The 14,611-nt window shown below is 42.0% G+C and overlaps 1 protein-coding gene across 12 annotated transcripts; it reads right to left on the reverse strand.

Moving 5' to 3' along the window:
* Nucleotides 1–965: 965 nt before the first annotated feature.
* On the reverse strand, nt 966–7,099 carry elavl1b (ELAV like RNA binding protein 1b). Of its 12 annotated transcripts, none has more exons than XM_079845285.1 (8): nt 6,832–6,956; nt 6,209–6,274; nt 5,422–5,484; nt 5,107–5,284; nt 3,896–3,999; nt 2,982–3,135; nt 2,669–2,894; nt 966–2,516 (listed from the first exon to the last, which is right to left on the reverse strand). In XM_079845285.1, the coding sequence occupies exons 2-8, from the start codon at nt 6,242–6,244 to the stop codon at nt 2,192–2,194; spliced, it is 1,086 nt and encodes a 361-aa protein (XP_079701411.1). In that variant the 5' UTR covers nt 6,245–6,274; nt 6,832–6,956; the 3' UTR covers nt 966–2,191. The 12 variants fall into 12 exon arrangements, with proteins under 12 accessions (XP_079701411.1, XP_079701413.1, XP_079701407.1 ...); XM_079845287.1 differs by having other exon boundaries at nt 984–2,516; nt 6,918–7,099; XM_079845281.1 differs by having other exon boundaries at nt 984–2,516; nt 5,107–5,287; nt 6,832–6,950.
* Between the last annotated feature and the right edge of the window lie 7,512 nt (nt 7,100–14,611).

Raw genomic sequence — 14,611 nt, forward strand, 5'->3', positions numbered from 1 at the left:
TACAGTGTGTTTCACCTTTTTCACACACCAGGGGTGGAAATTACAGACTGATCTCATGAAATGGTGTGTGTATGACACGCCAATTCGTATGCCATTTTGGCGTGCTATCAAGACGCATAATCGCTTTTTAGCGTGTTCATCAATGCCGTTTCATTCTATCCCCCTACACTGCCCCTACCCCTAAACCTACCCATCACACACACTGCCCCTGCCCATCACTAGAAACATTCTGCATTTTTACATTTTCAAAAAACATAATTTAGTATGTTTATATATCCATTTACATTCATGCGGAATCACACAGCGTAGACATACAAACGGAATCACACAGCGCGTAGACATACACGCGGAATCACACGGCGTAGACATACACGCGGATAGCTCAAAATGCGTACAGATAACACGCCATTTGGCTTTATAAAGTGGTGTGTATGTTTACGCAAAATCATTATGTCATGTTGCAAATTATGCCCCAAAATGAAGTTTTGAACAAGTCACTTGTGAAGACGATCCACCACCACCTATTGGTGGTTTTAGTTTCATGTTTAAATATTTCATTTTAGATGAGAGCGACAAAGACTGAATGTGGTTTATGATTTTGGTCGTGATTGTAACAATAGTTCTAAAGAGACAGAACCTTTCAAAGTGGGGAGTGAATTCAATGCTGGTTATATAAAAAAAAAAGTTTATATATAATATTTTATATATATATAAAAAAACACCTTCAAAATAAAAAGATTTACGCTATTAAATACAAAACAATTATATGTAACAATTATTAAAAATGCAAACTAGACTATTAATAGCGAAATGAGATATTTAACCGAAATAAATAAGTAAATAAAAAGAAAACAATCACATTATTCCAATGGGGGTGGGGGGGGGGGGGGGGGGGGAATTGGCATGAAGAATGAACCGAGAAAATTGAGTCTTTTCACACGCAACTCTAGAAGTACAATTAAAATAAGGTAACAATGCATTTTTATGACAAAACAATGGTATTTATTCGAATGATATACATGGAACATCATGCTACAGGACTTTAGGTCACGTTTTCAATAAAGACCCAAAGCATGACATGTACAATTACTGAAGTCAAACCTATTGTAATAAATGAACATGCACACAAACATAGTACTGGTCTGTAACCGGATGAGTACTAGTACTGATATCTTGAGAACAATTAAATACAATTCTTTACTTTGTGTGGCCTTTACATGACTTGACATGGTCTCAAAGCAGATCCAAATTTCACATTAAAATATACAAAGCTGCATTTAGAGATTGACAAAGTACAGAGTAAAACACTACATTAAAATTGATTAATGTTAATTCTGCAAGCAAATGTGTAAGTGAATATTGATCTAACCAAATACATATTAACAACTTGCAGCCATGTGCCTAACAATTCTGCTCCTACCAGACTCTATCCATTTATCCAGAAACTTCCAAGACCTTACAAAGTGGGGGAGTGAATTCAATGATGGTAAAAAAAAAAAACAAAAAAAAAAAAACACATTTTAAAATTGCTCAACCACCTTCAAAATAAAACATACGAAATACACTGTTAAATGCAAAAATTAATATGAAAATGTACGAAAAAAAAGCACACTGCAGAAAACCTTGACATCCTAGATGACAATATTTGCGGTTTTGGTTTTAAACGTCCAAACAGGAAAAATAAAACATTTAAAGGCATATGCTTTACACTCCAAGTTCTTTGGTCCTTCCAATATTATTTTACCTTACAGATGGTTGAGCTGGAGCACTGAATAGGTTGGCTAGTTACTATTTACAAAGGTCTAGAAGAGGTGATGTGTAGTTTGTACTGACAAAAAAAGCTAAAAGCCTTCACATTATAATATAATAAAGAAAATGGGACCAACAAGTCCATTGTGATTAAAGGAAGAGGGGTTAGAATCCATGACACCCTTAAGGTATCCCAAAGGTGTGCACAAACAAAAAAGGATCCTCAGATATATCTGTGACTTAAATTGTCCAGGGTTTCACAAATGCCAGGCATCTGGGGGAAAAAAAATTCAAAAATTCTAGCTTTTGCTTAACCCCACAGTAAAACACTAGCACAAATTTATTTCACCCCAAACATATATGTAGGAGTACGTTTATGTAATCGACAATAACTGAAACCTTTAGAAGAAACCTCAATTAACTTTCAGATTCTCAAGTCCCTTTACTTGTGAGACTTGCTGGATTTGAATGACACTTGTAGAACTTTGTCTCCCAGGCGGTATCCATTCAGGCTGGCAATGGCCATTGCTGCCTCCTCGTAATTTGGCATGGTAACAAACCCAAACCCTTTGCATTTGTTGGTGTTAAAGTCACGGATGACCTTGACATTGGTGACAGCACCGAATGGACCAAACATTTGCCACAGGATGCCTTCATCTGCATCCTGACCCAAATTATAGATGAAGATACACCATCCAGAGGAAGAGCTGCCTGCCACATTCATACCGGACACACCACTCATATGGTCAACACTCATGGGTGAAAACCTGTGAAAGCAAGAGAGTAATCAGGAGAGCAACTCTAGGACAGGTAAAGGCTTTTCTCACAAAAAGCTAAGTATCAACTTCCAAGGCAAAAAATTACAACATACAGAATGAAGGACAATTAAAATATTTCCTAAAGTATTTTGTTTTATCACCTGAAGCGCTGTGCCTGGTGGTGAACAGGGCCTCCGAACCGACGGGATTGAGTGTTGTAGAGCTGAGAGAGCAGCTGGGAATTCTTGGTCTGGTTTGGATTGGCAGCAAACTTCACTGTGATTGGCTCAGAGGCACCAGCTGGTTTGGATCCATTAAGATCTTTGATGGCTTCCTCCGCTTCAGACCTCTTATCAAAACGAATGAATGCAACTCCACGTGACAGACCTGACACCGGTAAGAAACCCCCAAAAAGTTAAGACCCAGACTACATTCAAGATGATAAATTGAGAAATGCAGGGCAGAAATCATTACCCGAGGCCTGATCGACCAGTACACGGGAGTTTATGATACGCCCATACTGGGTAAACATGTCCTCCACATCCTTCTGTGTCATAGTCTTGGGTAAACCGCTGATGTAAAGGTTGGCATCTTTGATGCTGTCAGAGCTCGGCCGGGCATATGAGACCTGATTTAATGGAGAAAAATCACATCAAAAGACCCCTTCTTCATGGATGCATTATAAAAAAAATAAATAAGCCATCATATTTGCCCCCATTACTGATGGAACAATGTAGTTCCATTGTGCAGCCAAAGCAGAACCTCACATCTGAGTTTGTCAAATGAAAAAGCAAAAAAAAAAAAAAACTACAAAAAACTTAAAACAAACAAAAACCACAATAAAATCCTGTAGTTCAGAGATATAAACAGTTTTAGTAGTCTATGCTTACAACACAAGAAGACAACTTTCAATTGGAATTAAACTACAATGCTCAAAGTAAAATAAAATAAAACTCTGGGACATCAACGCAGGGCTTCTGTTCGGCACAATCTCATACTCAAGAAAATGACTACTAACATGTACCCCTCCATTTCTACACCACAGCCTCACAAGAAAAATTAAAATAGCAGATTGATCTTAATTGAACTTTAAAAGGAAAGGTCACTGACTTCAGTATAATTCTGTACCGAAATTAAACCATGCTTAGACAGCCAATCATACAGATTATAAGGGCCAAAGTCTAGAGACTTCAAATATAAAGAAAAAGAAAATTAAACAAAGCAAAAAAAACAAACAAAAAGGAATAGTTGAAACTCATGGGGAAAAACAAAAATCATTCCTTACAGAAAGCAGGCAGGACTGGAACGTTGTCCTTTACTGCTTTGAGTTTAGTTTAACATGGAATCTATAATGTAACATGATACAAAAACACCTCTTAGCACGTTACCTTGATAGTTTTAGACTGTAGTCTCAGGCCATTGAGTGTATTGATTGCCCTTTCTGCATCACTAGGGTTAACATAGTTAACAAATCCGTACCCTAAACTGTGGCCTAGAGAAAACAAAAGGGGAAAAAAACAAAATAAAAATAACAAACGTTCGTCCACATCCTGCAGACTATTCTTTCTGGACAAAAGAAACATAATACAAGCTAATCTTGTGAAGGACAATTGTGAAAAAGAAAAAAAGTTACATGTTCATCTAAAACAATTAGTTTGACATCAGACAAGGAAACTGTTAGGACACAGAAATTAAAATCCAAACATCAAAAACTCTTCATAGAATAGTCGCTAAGAATAAACAAATACCTTCCTTCACCTCCTTAAAAATAAAAACAAAAAAACATTAGTAGGCATTTATAAATGTTTTCAAGTAAATAAAATACAGAATGTACATTCAACACGTCAACTTTACACCACGTTTCCAAGTATATTAAAATCCACTGATAGTGAGATGCTGTGGGCAGAAAAAAAAAAAAAAAAAGCAAAGATGCATGAAGATGGCACCAGACTGACATCATTTGGCTACTCCAGGTTCTTCACACTTCGACTGGAAATTGATGATTATCCTCACACAATAGGAAAACACAAACAACGACCAAAAAACCCCCCAAAACAACAAGCAAAAAAAAAAAAATAACCTTAACATTTACACTGAGCAAGACAGGATGCCCACACCATTAAAATAATTGATACGTTTCCAAAATGTCAAATGGGTTGCAAAATTGTGCTTGACTTAGCACATTGTGGTGACACCAAGTCTAATAAAAAGCTCAATGAAATTGAATCAGGCCAGTACCATCTTTACTCCTTTTCAAATGGAGGGAAAAAAAATAAATGATCTAATTTGAGCAAAATACTTAAGAGCACAAAACATACCACAGCAGACAGTAAAATTCTGCCACAAACCCTGAAACAAGCTTCAATATACTGCTCAAAGATCTGCTTTAATATCAAAATGAACAGTTCTTAAATACTGAAAAACATTCCCTATAGAACATAACTGTAAAAAATATTCCACAAATTAAATAAATAGCAAATAGGGAAAAACATAAGAGCTGGAAATAAACATGCAAAAAAACTGCCTGCGTCTTCACAGTTATCACAGAAGAGAAAGCGACAGACTCAGACTTGTGTGTGTTGAGCTCGGTGAGACGTACCTGCCATCTTGTCTCTAATGAGTTTAGCCGACTCCACCTCGCCAATGCTGCTGAAGAGACTCCGGAGCTCCTCCTGACTCATGTTCTGGGGCAGGTAGTTGACAATCAGGTTGGTTTTGGCATCACTTGGCTCATCGCCCATATGGTCCTCGTAACCGTTTGGCATATCGTATACTTCCTGCTTCACAGAAGAACATGCATTGTTTCCATATCATCAAATTTACATTGACACACTTAAACCGAAACAAAAGTGCAAGTAAAATTATCAATAATATCCAGCATTAGTCTACAGACAAAAATAACAGCCAATTTTACCTTTACTGAGCTGGCACCCTTGTGTGAGTCTCTGTCATTACCCTGGTTCTGAACCTCACAAACCTGCAGCAACAAATCAGTTGCAACATTATATAAATATGGACCTAAACACTAATCAATATACTACTATTTGCACTTTTGGTTAGATGCTGCCAACTGCAATTCTTGGGCTTTATACTTGTAGTACGTAAAATACCAATAAAGTTAAATCTAATAATAGGACCCAAGAAATGTATTGATGCAACAATTACTTTACCTAAAAACTATATTTCAACCAACTATTTTTAAACATGTTCATTATACTTAATTATACTTGATATGCTGTTCAGGGTATTGTGTTAGCAAGTGATCAATTAAACCAGTCCCAGTAAAGTTCAAGGTATTTAAGCCAAACAAATGTTACATATTTCTACTCTGGCATCATTTTTGGTCATGATGGAGTGAGTTCACACAGCTGACATTTTTACCTGTGGCAGCTTATCCACGTTGCATGCATTACGCTGTTAAAAAGCATCAGAGATGCCCCAATTGAACATCACAGTTTCGGTCATGATGTCCACCCTCCAAAACATCAATAGATTTTTTTGCGGTGCATAACTAACTTAATTGATTCATCACTAAACATCGTCCAAATTATCGATCAAATAAACAATAAAAAAAAAGTACATCAACCATTGTTCAATGGGCAACATAAATCTTCATATATCGATATTGAATTATTATAGGGTAACGCACATTTCCTTGAAAAAAACGTAAAAGTAGATTAGAAATAAATATCGTTACTCACTTTTAAATACCTTATGTGTCCTCTTCTGACGGCCATGTAGACACTTTACAGCTTCAAAATTTTAGTCTGAAAGAAAAATAGTAAGAAACCGTAAAAGCAGTGTAACGTTAATACACATCTCTATTAGAGAGAAAGGAAACACATTGCTATCAAACCGCATATCAATCTATTCAGAAAATTAAAAAATGTTCACAATATTTGCACTGGCTTACAGACAAAATAACTCAAATCCACCATTTACAATGAATTAAAATATTTATTCGTCGACTTTCCCCGACAAACACAAAACAATGAAGAGGAGCTCATTTGCATGAATGCTAGGCTAAGCTGCTAACTAAACTAAGCTGCATGGACAGCACGGATCGTTACAAATAAATACCTAAGCAACAACATTCCAATAGAACAATTATCCACACATAAGTGTTACTTTATTACCTAAATTCGTTTAGCAAGTTATAACGGTAATTGAATTGCTCCAGGCCGCTCTTTTGAGGCCTGCTACCATCAAAGCTAACTTACCAGCGAACGCTCATGTGCGTTTGTCAGAGCGTGCTTGTCCGTATATTCAAAGAACTTATTTTCACAGATTATAACAATTGCATAATTTTCAAAACAAAAAATACCTTTATTTCCTTCGTCCTCGACCGTCGTTGTAGCAAAGCAATTCACAAAACGGTCAGGTAACAAAGCGGAGATATGCTATACCTACTTCGCACGCGCCGATCTCAACCGAAGACGGGGCTGGGCTGCGCTCGGATGTGTCGCATTCAAGCGGAAGTGAAGCCACGCCTCCCCCTGCCTGGAGGAGGAAGAGATGCTGCGGATTCACTCCTATCACTCCTATCTAAGCTCATAACACACATACATACACACACACACACACACACACACCTTCAACAAAACATCACACAACCACATGAGTGCCATGCTTGCAGTTGGTCAAAGTATCAATAACAAGGGTTATATAAATAAATTTAGCGTGAAATGTGGCTAGTTTTACACACATCTGTCTGTGATCTAGCCAGGCTATCGGTGATCAACCTGTATCCCACATTCCCACCCCCTTTAAATGGCGACGACCCTCAGGCTCTCAACTAAACAATTAAAATCATGCAACAATGAAATCAATTTTTTCAGATACTGTAATTTAAGTATTCAAGAATGTTTTGTGTTTTAGCTGTTGTTCCTTTGTTGTAATCAATTTGACTATCAGAATCTGGCATAAATTAATATTCATAATTAATATTCACCATTGGACCATTTTTAAAGCATGACAGGAAACAAACAGTGGCGGCTGGTTAATAGAGGGCGCTGGGGTGCCGCCCCCCATCAAAATTCCAGAAATATACATGTATACAAAAATTATATAAAAGTGAAATAAAAATAAAATAGTTTACTCATATGATGTGCTGGCTGTTAGTAAGAGCCTCTGCATTTAATAAAAACTGGCTTTGATGGGTTAACTATTTTATATGTTCTTCAATATGTTTCATGCGGTTTCATGCGTGAGGGACGCCGGACAAATGGATGTCTATCTGAGTCTAAAAGTATACGGGCAGCATGTGACCTGAATCTGGTCTCTAATTGGTTCTTAAAAATCCTCCTCCGGACGCAGGTCGTTGCGTCCCTTACGAATCAGAATTGGATGCGTGTTAATTTATCCAATCTGATTGGTTCTCGTCACCTGTCATTCAACTTTTCGCTCTTGGCCACTAAAGCGAAAGTGCGCGGGCGACACAGTCACTCCGACTCCGCCAAAACCTTTAGGATGATCAGTTTCGTAGAGATGGGATGGCAGCAGTTAAATCAAATTCTTTCACAAGGCGTTCGTTGGAAGATCCCGAACCGGACCAACGCGATTTACAAATCCAGCAGCAGGCCAGTGACAGAGGACGCAGCTGCACTCAGAGCTCCACGCGCTTGTTATGAGAAATGTAAGTTAGGTGGCTGGCTGGATGTGTTGTTAGCAATGCCCTTTATTGCTTTCCCTGTCTTTTATTTCAAAGTGTTGGTACTGAAGATTTGTGGACAACAACGGGGGTAAGAGACCTCAAATATCTGACTGAACAATGCCAACGTCATGACACTACTGAGATGACTGACTTTAATCAGAGAGTCATTTAGAAATGTCCTGGCCAGAAAGAAAGGAGAGCAAAATGTATGTTCTAGTCAACATGCTAGTCTGTTGTGGCTGTTTTCTTTTGTTTTTCATTTCCTCATTCAATTATATGTGGGAAATGAATGTGTAAAAAGTGAAGACACTGTTTTCTCTTCCATGCTCATCTCTATTTACCCTATTCATTAACAACATGAATTCTTATTTCTGTGCCCTAGTTATTATATTGATTAATAATAGATAGTTAGCTAATCTGTGTGCTCTGTATATGTGCATTTCTGAAATGCATAGCATGTAATCAATTTAAATTGTAATGTAGATGTATTTTCTGTGAAGCTGCTTTGAAATGATATGTATAAATCATAAATTTTGTAATGATATGAAAAGCGCTATACAAATAAATTTGAATTAAATTTAATGCTTGAATTTAGTAAACATGCATCTTGATACTGCCCCCCCCAGAACCCCCCCACCCCAAAAAAAATCACCAGACCCCACTGGTACATAATCTCATTCTTTCTTTTGTTCTTTCCTTTTTTTTTAGGTGGCCTACATTTGTAGGGTCGACATTTCTCTGCCAATTAGTGACAAATATAAAAAATACTGAGGTCAATAAATACCCCTTTTTAGACTCCTTATTAAAGTAACTGATAGAATATTCTGCTGCTGCTTCAACAATGGGGCTTATGCGCAACAAACTTCCGTATTCTGTAAAACAGGTCTCATGTTTCAACTATGTGCTCATTAAATATGGAGCCATTTTATAGAGCCTCCTTCAAATGACAGGCAAAGATGAGCATTACCAATGTTCATCGCATTTGTTATCTAAAAGTTTTTTATTTTTCTTCTTCCCACTAACATTTATATATTTTAAATAAAACAGCAACAATAAAAATAAGATCAGCTGGGTTAGCTGATTACCTTAAAAGTCCATATAGTTCCCTTGCGATACTTGGCTACATGAGTACTGCGTCATTCGTCTTATTAATATAAATAAGACAAGACACTATGGGGAAACTCCTTTTTCTCCGATTCTGAAGCCTTTATACAATCACGCAGTGAATACTGCACGTCGATTGGTTCAAAAAGTTAAAGAAATTGAACCAATGACGGCCTGACGGCCGCTGAAAGGAACGCTATCCGCGAGCGCAGAGAGGTGAGATTCATACTCTCGCAGTGAGAGCAGGTCGAATCAGCGAGTGCGGCTTCTGCGTGGGACTCGCCCAGACATTGCACGCCGCTCTGCAGCAGCCAGATCAGCTCGCCGCTCTCAAGCAACCCTGTTCTCGCGCCACTGTGTTACAGCCTGATCAGCGATTCGCCCACGAGCCACCTGCAGCCAAGCGAGTGCACTTTGGTGTATCCTTTTTAAGAGCTTTAAAGAGAAAAGAGCAAATTTCAAGCGACGTTGTTGCAAATGTCACGCTACGAGTGTGGCACGTGCAGAGCCCCTCTGCACGTTGATGATGGGCACAGCGAGTGCGTGCAATGTCTGGGCGAGTCCCACCCAGAAGCCGCACACGCTGATTTGACCTGCTCTCACTGCGAGAGTATGAGTCTCGCCTCTCTCCGCTCGCAGATAGCGTTCCTTTCAGAATGTGACCCCACCCCTTGCGCCCTCCCGTTTTCTTCTTCCTGGGAACCTGCGAGGAAAAAACAGCGGGGCTGAGGATCCCACGTGACTCATTCTCCCCACAGGAAGAGATTTCCCCGTCCTTTTCTCCCATTCAGACCAACGTCCCTCTGTTACCGTGACTTGGACTTGTTTGGAGGATCTGTTGGTGACTCAACCCTTTTAAGGGCCACAGTCACTCCAGAGCACACTCAGCAGCCATTCAGCAGCTCACGCAAACATTTACACCCAAGGCTTTTCTACCGCTCAGAATGTTTCAGAAAATGCTAGGCCTAATGAGCTCAGCATCTCCAGCTCTGCAGATGGTGTTGCTTCATATGCGCCCTCTGCAGTTCTGGCTGAAACCCGCCCTCAGCCTGGTACCATGGCCGTCACTCGCTCAAGGTGAACCAGGCATGTGTCACAGCCCTGGACCCTTGGACGAACCCTTGCTGGTTCAAGCAAGGTGTGGCGATAGGTGCTATGGACAAGAGGAAAGTTGTTTTCACAGACACCTCCAAGACAGGTTGGGGAGCTCTGTGCGACAACTGCCCAGCCTTCAGGGCTTGGAGCAGCCTGGAAAGCGATTTACATATCAACCGCCTAGAAATGGTGGTATATCGAGCTCTCCAGGTCTTATTCCTCTTCTGGTGGGACCCCACAGTCAGATCAGACAACATGACGGTGGTGTCCTTCATAAATCACCAGGGCGGCCTCTCTTCAAAACCCCTCTTCACTCTGGTGAAAACCATCCTAGAGTGGGCTCAGTGCAATCTACTCTCTCTGAGAGCAGCGCACATACCAGGGCCAGGGTTCTAAGTTATCAAATTTCATTTTGGCGGGTGTTAATAAAAACTTACTAGCCAGTTTGATCGGTGATGCATGAGGCATTACGCATTATACATAGGGCTCTGTTCTCGATCATTTATCCCCCTGGCAGCGCTTCCTACGTTTCCCATGTACACTGTGCCGTAATGCTAGACTCATACAAATGTCAACCCATTTGTGAATCTACAACTGTCACATGTCTAGTCTGTCTCTGTTGTGTTTTGTTCCATGTACTTCCTGGTTTCATTTGTCACATGTTCCTTTGTCTGAGTTTCCCGCCACTTGTCTGTTTCCTTGGTTACCCTCGTTAGTCTAGTTCTGTTCAGCTGTGTTTAGTTAATCACCTGTCCCTCATTTATTCAGTCATCTGTGTTTGTATTTTAGTTCCTCTTTGTTCATTCATTCTTGGTCTGGTCACTGTTATGCCGTTATATGATACCGTTATTCTGTTGTGCTGTACCTGTACCGTTGTGCTGTACCGTTGTGCTGTACCGTTGTGCTGTTCCGTGATACCCATTATGCAATCCCTGTATGTGTTTCTGAACTTACCCTGAGTAAACTACGTTTGAGATACTCCTCTGCCTCTCCTTGTCTTCCTTCCTGAGCCAAACCGTAACAGATGACCGGACCAAAACCGAATGAGATGGCAGAGGGATTCCTTCTCTCCCTCCGGCAGGGTGGCCGTCCACTGGAGTGGTATGTGGAGGAATTTCTGGAGTATTCCGACCTGGTGAGCTGGCGAGATCTGATGGTCAATGCTTGTTTTCGGGATGGACTGGATGATGACTTGTTCTTTATATTGTTGTCTCCTGAGCTCTGCGATAAGTCTGTAGCAGACTTCATTAATTATGTCCTCCTTCTAAATGATTCTGATTTCTGTGTTGATGCTGTCGATGAAGACAGCTCAAGTCTGCATCATCTAGTCCATCTCCCCAAACCAGAGGACTTTCCAGCTCACCCGAGTACAGAACCCTCCACATGCCCTTCCACCGCGACCACCTTTGCCAAGAGGGTCTCTCCCACGGAAGAGCCTGCCAAGGACGGCTGGCTCATCGATTTCAGGCCCGCTTCATGTCTCCTGGATTCCGCTCCAGACTCTCCTATTCCTGCGCCGTGTCTCCTGGATTCCGCTCCAGACTCTCCTGTGCCCGCTCCATGTCTCCTGGATTCCGCTCCAGACTCTCCTGTGCCCGCTCCATGTCTCCTGGATTCCGCTCCAGACTCTCCTGTGCCCGCTCCGTGTCTCCTGGATTCCGCTCCAGACTCTCCTGTTCCCGCTCCGTGTCTCCTGGATTCCGCTCCAGACTCTCCTGTTCCTGCCGCCCACGAGGCCGCTCCAGGCTGCCACAAGCCCACGCCACCTCGCAGGGCGGCTCCAGCCCACAAGCCTGTCCCATTCCACGAGCCCTCCATACCATTGCCAAAGATAATTTTTTTTGGGGGGGCAATGTACCTGTGGGTGGTATACATGTGGGTGGGGCTCCGCCCAAAGACCCCTGTCCCGCCTTGGCACCAGGGCTCCAGACCCGCCCAGGTCTCCCTCTCCGCCCAAGGCTCCAGACCCGCCCAGGTCTCCCGCTCCGGCCAAGGCTCCAGACCCGCCCAGGTCTCCCGCTCCGCCCAGGGCTCCAGACCTGCCCAGGTCTCCCGCTCCGCCCAAGGCTCCAGACCCGCCCAGGTCTCCCGCTCCGCCCAAGGCTCCAGACCCGCCCAGGTCTCCCGCTCTGCCCAAGGCTCTTTGGAGGACCCAACCATGGTTCTCGGAGCTGTCTCGGTTATCGCCCCTGAGGTCATGGCCGATCCCTCTGGGACAGGACCTCCTCTCCCAAGCGGGAGGGACAATTTGGCACCCCAGACCTGAGCTGTGGGACCTTCATGCATAGTTTCTCAACGGGAGCCTCTAAGCCTCCCTGAGAACATTTTAAACATTATTTCTCAGGCCAGAGCTCTGTCTACGAGACGCCTCAATAATAATAATAATAATAATAATACATTTTATTTATAAAGTAGGCCTACTTTACATTTTAAAGAAAATCTCAAAGTGCTACAAAGGGAGGAACAAATAAAATAAAGCAGTTAGAGTAAGTAAGAATTAAGTTAAAATCAGCTTCTAACCAAAATTATTAGTCCTCTGATAACGTGACATGACAGGGCGCACTGCTGTCCAGATAGAAGGGATGGTTTCACCAGACCGGGAGTAAACAAACTTTCGCAGAGCACTTCTGTGGATATAACAAGGCCGGCGCAGGAGTCCAAGTTCTTGAATGACTGATAAAGGTGATGGAGCATTGTAGTTGTTAAATTTCATCAGTTGAGTGGCCGAGTAGTTCATTATACCAGCCACACGGACTCCACATATGCTGTTAACCGCCAGCCACAGAGGCAATATGCAGAGTAAGAGAAGAACTCGGCAGCAAACAATCATCCGTGACATGACTAGGGAGATTGAGACCAGGAGAGGTGGATCATGGTAAACGCCAGAAAGAGCTATGAGCGCTGGTGATGTAGACAGCTAGAAAAAGCCGTTGGCGGGTTAGCTACATAGACACTTGCTACCAACTGTTAACAGCCGAGTGGAGTCATCTGAGACGGTAAGATCCATGGAACGGTCCCAATTATAGCGATTTTACTGGTCACGGTCATTAAGAATATATAATAATAAAAAAAAAACATTACAATTAAAACTTAAATTAGGTGGAGAAGCGGCCCCTCGTTGCTAGGCAACATTGTTGCACACAATGCCTCAAAGTGAGCCATCTTCGCCTCCTGGTGCAAAACCCGGGGCGGCGACCCTCTGAACTGTGACATATCTCAGATATTGTCATTTCTTCAAGACTTAATGGATAGAGGCCGTTCCCCCTCTACTCTTAAAGTCTATGTTGTGGCTATAGCAGCTTCACACGCTCCTATATTAGGGCAGTCTATAGGAAGAAACTATCTTGTTGTTCGCTTCCTTAAGGGCTCCAGGAGGCTAAACCCTCCTCGTCCCTTCACGGTCACGGTCCCTGTTTGTGGTTCTCAGGGGCCTTAAAAGTCCTCCATTTGAACCTATCCAGACTGCTGACCTTCGACCCCTGTCGCTGAAAACCACCTTGCTGCTAGCGTTGGCATCGGTTAAGCATGTGGGAGACTTGCAGTCGCTTTCTGTGAGCCCCTTGTGTCTTGAGTTTGGGCCTAACGACTCTAAGGTCGTCCTGAAACCTAGACATGGATACGTTCCAAAAATCCGAAAAATCCTCCTTCTCAGGATGAACAGGAGTTGAACCTTCTCTGTCCTGTCAGAGCCCTGAGGACATACAGTGATCACTCCTCTTTTCGACAGGCGGAGCAGCTCTTTGTTTGCTTTGGTAGCCGAAGAAAGGTCTTCCGGTCACAAAGCCTAGACTATCTAGATGGATAGTAGAAGCCATAACGCTTGCATACTCCTCCTTGGGCCTTCAATGTCCCTTGGGAGTCAGAGCACACTCCACGAGAGGCATGGCCTCCTCATGGTTGTGGTCATCTGCCGTTTCCATTGATGACATTTGTGTGGCGGCCGGCTGGGCCTCACCAACCACATTTGTTAAATTATTTAATCTAGAGGTCCCTGCGCTTCAATCGCAGGTCCTTTCTGAATGAACTGTTGCACTTATGTGTCTTTGTTATATCCCCGACTTAGTCTTGGAGTAACCACTGTCTGCCTCATATATTCATAAACTAGGCCCCTAGAGGTCCTGGTAATGGGGTTCTGATGTATGACTATTACTTAGTGTCTTGGAGCCCTTGGTTAAGTGCTTCTCACTGTATTTAGTCGTCATCTTACATAGCACGGCGTGATTATATTATCCCAGTAGCGTCTTGTCTTATT

This window comes from Gobio gobio (genome assembly GCF_949357685.1).
Source record: "Gobio gobio genome assembly, chromosome: 19".
NCBI lineage: Eukaryota > Metazoa > Chordata > Actinopteri > Cypriniformes > Gobionidae > Gobio > Gobio gobio.